At 44.0% G+C, this 4,744-nt stretch overlaps 1 protein-coding gene across 1 annotated transcript in view; it reads right to left on the bottom strand.

Moving 5' to 3' along the window:
• Positions 1-1,472, bottom strand: part of LOC123753090 (adipokinetic hormone/corazonin-related peptide receptor variant I) — a gene marked incomplete at its 5' end in the record, with an annotated part of 83,073 nt that extends 81,601 nt beyond the window's left edge. Inside the window, one exon of the mRNA XM_069322389.1 lies at positions 780-1,472. Within this exon, the coding sequence (XP_069178490.1) occupies positions 780-1,472 (693 nt within the window). The remainder of the gene's footprint in view (positions 1-779) is intronic.
• Positions 1,473-4,744: the final 3,272 nt, after the last annotated feature.

The raw sequence follows: 4,744 nt of genomic DNA, 5'->3' as shown, positions 1-4,744 counted from the left end.
CTCCCTTCCCTCAGGCCTGGGGAAGAGATATTCCCCCCTCCCATCTATTCCCCAGGATCGATTGTAACGCCAAAATAAATATATTTTTACGTTTAGTGACAAGGATTTTTTTTTTTTTTACTCGTGGGAAAGTAATCCTGGCTCGAGGAACTTGTTAAAAAACTTCCAATTAAGTTTGAGGCTTCTTTGAATATTTTCAAATACAATTTGTAAGGGCTGTTTTTAGTTCGCTGTGGGTTTATAAGGCGTTGTTAAGCTAAACTTTCCTGATGCACTAGTTGCTTGTTACTCTTACTCCTAAATGAACTATTTTCTTTTTCACGTTAAATGCAACAGCAAAACTCTTACTTAAAGTCTTCCTTAATGGCAACTTATTACCCTTTTGTCAAATGTGTAATTAGCCATTACCCAATTGTGTAGTGTGAAGCCTCTGGCTTAATACGGAATTTGGTAATTACTCGGGATTGGCTCGTCGTAATGGCTTGGCACTACGACTTGAGAATGGTCCAGGACGGACCGAAACGTCGTCGTCCCTTCACCTTCTAGTGTGTGGTCTGGTCAACATTCTTCAGCCACGTTATTGTGACTCATCGCTTGCACATGGCTTGGCACTTTCCACCTTGATAATTCCCTTCCCTTCGCCTCTCACGAAGGGGTGACATTGATGAATCACTCATCGCGGCCATTGATGGTCCTGCCGTACCTCGGAGTAGGCCAGACCATCAATCATCAACCATACCTGTGGAAGAAAGACAGGTAACAAGTCTCATCAACCATACCTGTGGCAGGGAGATGACGGCTGAGATGAGCCAAGCGAAGAAGAGCATTATCTTGCCCCGCCTCTGAGCATCGTTGACCCGAAGGGGATGTAGAACAGCGAAGTAGCGGTCCAGACTGATGCACACCACCACCATCGAAGACATATAGAACCCGAAGGCGGAGAAGAACTTGTAGATCTTGCAGCCGAAGTTGCCGAAGACCCACTGGATGGTGACCTGCCAGGTTATTTCGGTCGGCAGGAAGACGAAAGTGACGATCATGTCGGCTAGCGAGAGGTGCATGATCATCATATTCACGCGGGATTTTCGGTGCCTGTTGCGGAACAGGGCGACGAACACCATCAGATTACCTATGGCAGCGAAGGGAAAGAGGAGAGAGTAAGCTATGAGATGAGTTATGTTGATGTGAGTGAGGTCCTCAAATATCTTCTCCGGCAGGTAGGTGGTGTTGGAGTCGTTGGTAAGGTTGGTAAAGTTGCCGTTGGCCTCTGAACTGCCGTTGAAGTAATCCTCGTACGGGAATTGCAGCCAGTCGTCTGATTGCGACTGGACGGTGGTGTTCGGCGTCTCTCGAAGGCGTCGTGACGTCAAGAAGCTCCTGATCCTGCTCCTGAGGGCTTCGGTGGGTGTGGCGATGGTGGTGGTGATCCTCCAGCAGGACTCGAGGGGCAGCCGAAGTCTCCAGCACCGCCATCAGCAGAAGAAAGGCGTTCAGCGAAGGACTGGCCATGTTGGTGTCCAATCGCAAGTCGATATTCGTAACAAAAACGCTGCTTTCACCAGTGATTGTTTTCTGCGCGCGCTGTGCCCATTTCTGAGGCTCCCGTCTGATTCGCTAATTTTCTGCCAGCACTAGGAGCTCCACCAATCAGGTTGGCAGGTGGAGGACGGAGCTCCACCAATCAGACACCGCAATGCAGGTCACGCGACGTATTCCTCGACCACATCGCGAGAGACAGACACTTTCTCTGCCCGTCTAATTACTTGATTAAATCTGTCTATCTGTTTCCCAATCCCGAATCTTCCTGTCTTCCGCCCGACGGTCGTCCTCGAACACTCAGGATCTGGAATGGAACAGAGAAAGGATCAACTACTTGAAGATGTTAAGAAATGAATGTTGAATTTTAATTAGCATTAACTACCCTGGTTATAGTGTTACTACTGGTAGAGCCGAAGGTAGATTGGTAGACAGAGGACAACGGTGAACCGAAAATGGACAGGATGGAATTTCGAACAGCAGTTCTGAGCTCGAAGCTATCTTCTGTGGAAGAAGTAATTTTTATCATGATTCTGACTTGAATTGGCTGTTTTCTTCAGCTCCAAAGTGATCGGAATGAGATCCTACACTGACACCATCTGGCTCCTACACTGACACCATCTGGCTTCTACACTGACACCATCTGGCTTCTACACTGACACCATCTGACTCCTACACTGACACCATCTGGATCCTACACTGACACCATCTGACTCCTACACTGACACCATCTGGATCCTACACTGACACCATCTGACTCCTACACTGACACCATCTGGCTCCTACACTGACACCATCTGGCTCCTACACTGGCACCATCTGGCTCCTACACTGACACCATCTGGCTTCTACACTGACACCATCTGTCTTCTACACTGACACCATCTGGCTTCTACACTGACACCATCTGGCTTCTACACTGACACCATCTGGCTCCTACACTGACACCATCTGGCTCCTACACTGACACCATCTGGCTTCTACACTGACACCATCTGGCTTCTACACTGACACCATCTGACTCCTACACTGACACCATCTGGCTTCTACACTGACACCATCTGGCTTCTACACTGACACCATCTGACTCCTACACTGACACCATCTGGATCCTACACTGACACCATTTGGCTCCTACATTGACGACCAGCTGTTTATAAGTCATTTAAAATGTACAAATTATTTCATTTACTTCAGACCAGTAAATCACATTGTATTACTCATTCTAATACATTGAAAAAAACTTCCACTAATGAATGAGAGTGAATAGGGCAGTTGGAGGCGATTTCAGCTAATTGGAACTGCTTGCAGACACCCGTTGAGGACCATTAAATTAGTTTGTACTGCTCGAACCAAAAAAAATTGTGTAATAATACTTTTGTTGTTCAAGATTCGCTACTTGGAAGAAAAAGTTCCAAGTAGCACGGGCTATGGTGAGCCCGTGAGTGTGTGTGTTAATACTTATGTTTTCTGCAGCGTCTTAAAAAAATCTACGATTACTTAGGTCTTTAATGTTAAATTTGAGGTGTATTAGAAACGTAGTTGTAAATCCCTTAACCCATTAGGTTAAATTGTAATCCCTTGACTCATTATGACAAAAGGTAATCCATTAAGACTATATTAATATATATATATATATATATATATATATATATATATATATGTATATATATATATAAGATATATTATAAATGCCATTATCAATTATTTATAATTTAATCAATTATAATTCAATGTTAATTAAATTTTATAATTTAAATAATTAAGTAAGGAGAATTTAGGCTGTCATTAGAGCATTAATTATAATTACCCGTAAGCAGATAGTTAAGATAGTTAAGAGTCGTTAGCAGGTAGTTGATACTATATATATATATATATATATATATACATACATACATAGACATTGAGACAATTCAACAAAAGGTTACAATCGTGGTGCAATATTGTTCACATCTCTCTATTGTTCGTGGTCACATCTCTCTAGAATATCGTCAACCTTTCCGTTGTGACACATTCAGGGTTGCAGGGGTTGACTCACACACCTGTAGTGTTGTATGGTTTGACTCACACATCTGTAGTGTTGTATGGTTTGACTCACACACCTGAAGTGTTGTAGGGTTTGACTCACACATCTGTAGTGTTGTATGGTTTGACTCACACACCTGTAGTGTTGTAGGGTTTGACTCACACATCTGTAGTGTTGTATGGTTTGACTCACACACCTGTAGTGTTGTATGGTTTGACTCACACATCTGTAGTGTTGTATGGTTTGACTCACACACCTGTAGTGTTGTAGGGTTTGACTCACACACCTGTAGTGTTGTAGGGTTTGACTCACACACCTGTAGTGTTGTATGGTTTGACTCACACACCTGTAGTGTTATATGGTTTGACTCACACACCTGTAGTGTTGTAGGGTTTGACACACACACCTGTAGTGTTGTAGGGTTTGACTCACACACCTGTAGTGTTGTATGGTTTGACTCACACACCTGTAGTGTTGTATGGTTTGACTCACACATCTGTAGTGTTGTATGGTTTGACTCACACACCTGTAGTGTTGTAGGGTTTGACACACACACCTGTAGTGTTGTAGGGTTTGACTCACACACCTGTAGTGTTGTATGGTTTGACTCACACATCTGTAGTGTTGTAGGGGTTGACACACACACCTGTAGTGTTGTAGGGTTTGACTCACACACCTGTAGTGTTGTATGGTTTGACTCACACATCTGTAGTGTTGTATGGTTTGACTCACACACCTGTAGTGTTGTAGGGTTTGACACACACACCTGTAGTGTTGTAGGGTTTGACTCACACACCTGTAGTGTTGTATGGTTTGACTCACACATCTGTAGTGTTGTAAGGTTTGACACACACACCTGTAGTGTTGTAGGGTTTGACTCACACACCTGTAGTGTTGTATGGTTTGACTCACACATCTGTAGTGTTGTATGGTTTGACTCACACATCTGTAGTGTTGTAGGGGTTGACACACACACCTGTAGTGTTGTAGGGTTTGACTCACACACCTGTAGTGTTGTATGGTTTGACTCACACATCTGTAGTGTTGTAGGGGTTGACACACACACCTGTAGTGTTGCAGGGTTTGACTCACACACCTGTAGTGTTTTAGGGTTTGACTCACACACCTGTAGTGTTGCCTGGTTTGACCTCCCACACCTGTAGTGTTGTAGGGTTTGACTCA

This window comes from Procambarus clarkii, chromosome 10, assembly GCF_040958095.1.
Source record: "Procambarus clarkii isolate CNS0578487 chromosome 10, FALCON_Pclarkii_2.0, whole genome shotgun sequence".
In the NCBI taxonomy this organism is placed as follows: Eukaryota; Metazoa; Arthropoda; class Malacostraca; order Decapoda; family Cambaridae; genus Procambarus; species Procambarus clarkii.
The sequence above is the reverse complement of the archived record's forward strand: the minus strand, read 5'-3'. Positions and strand labels throughout refer to the sequence as shown.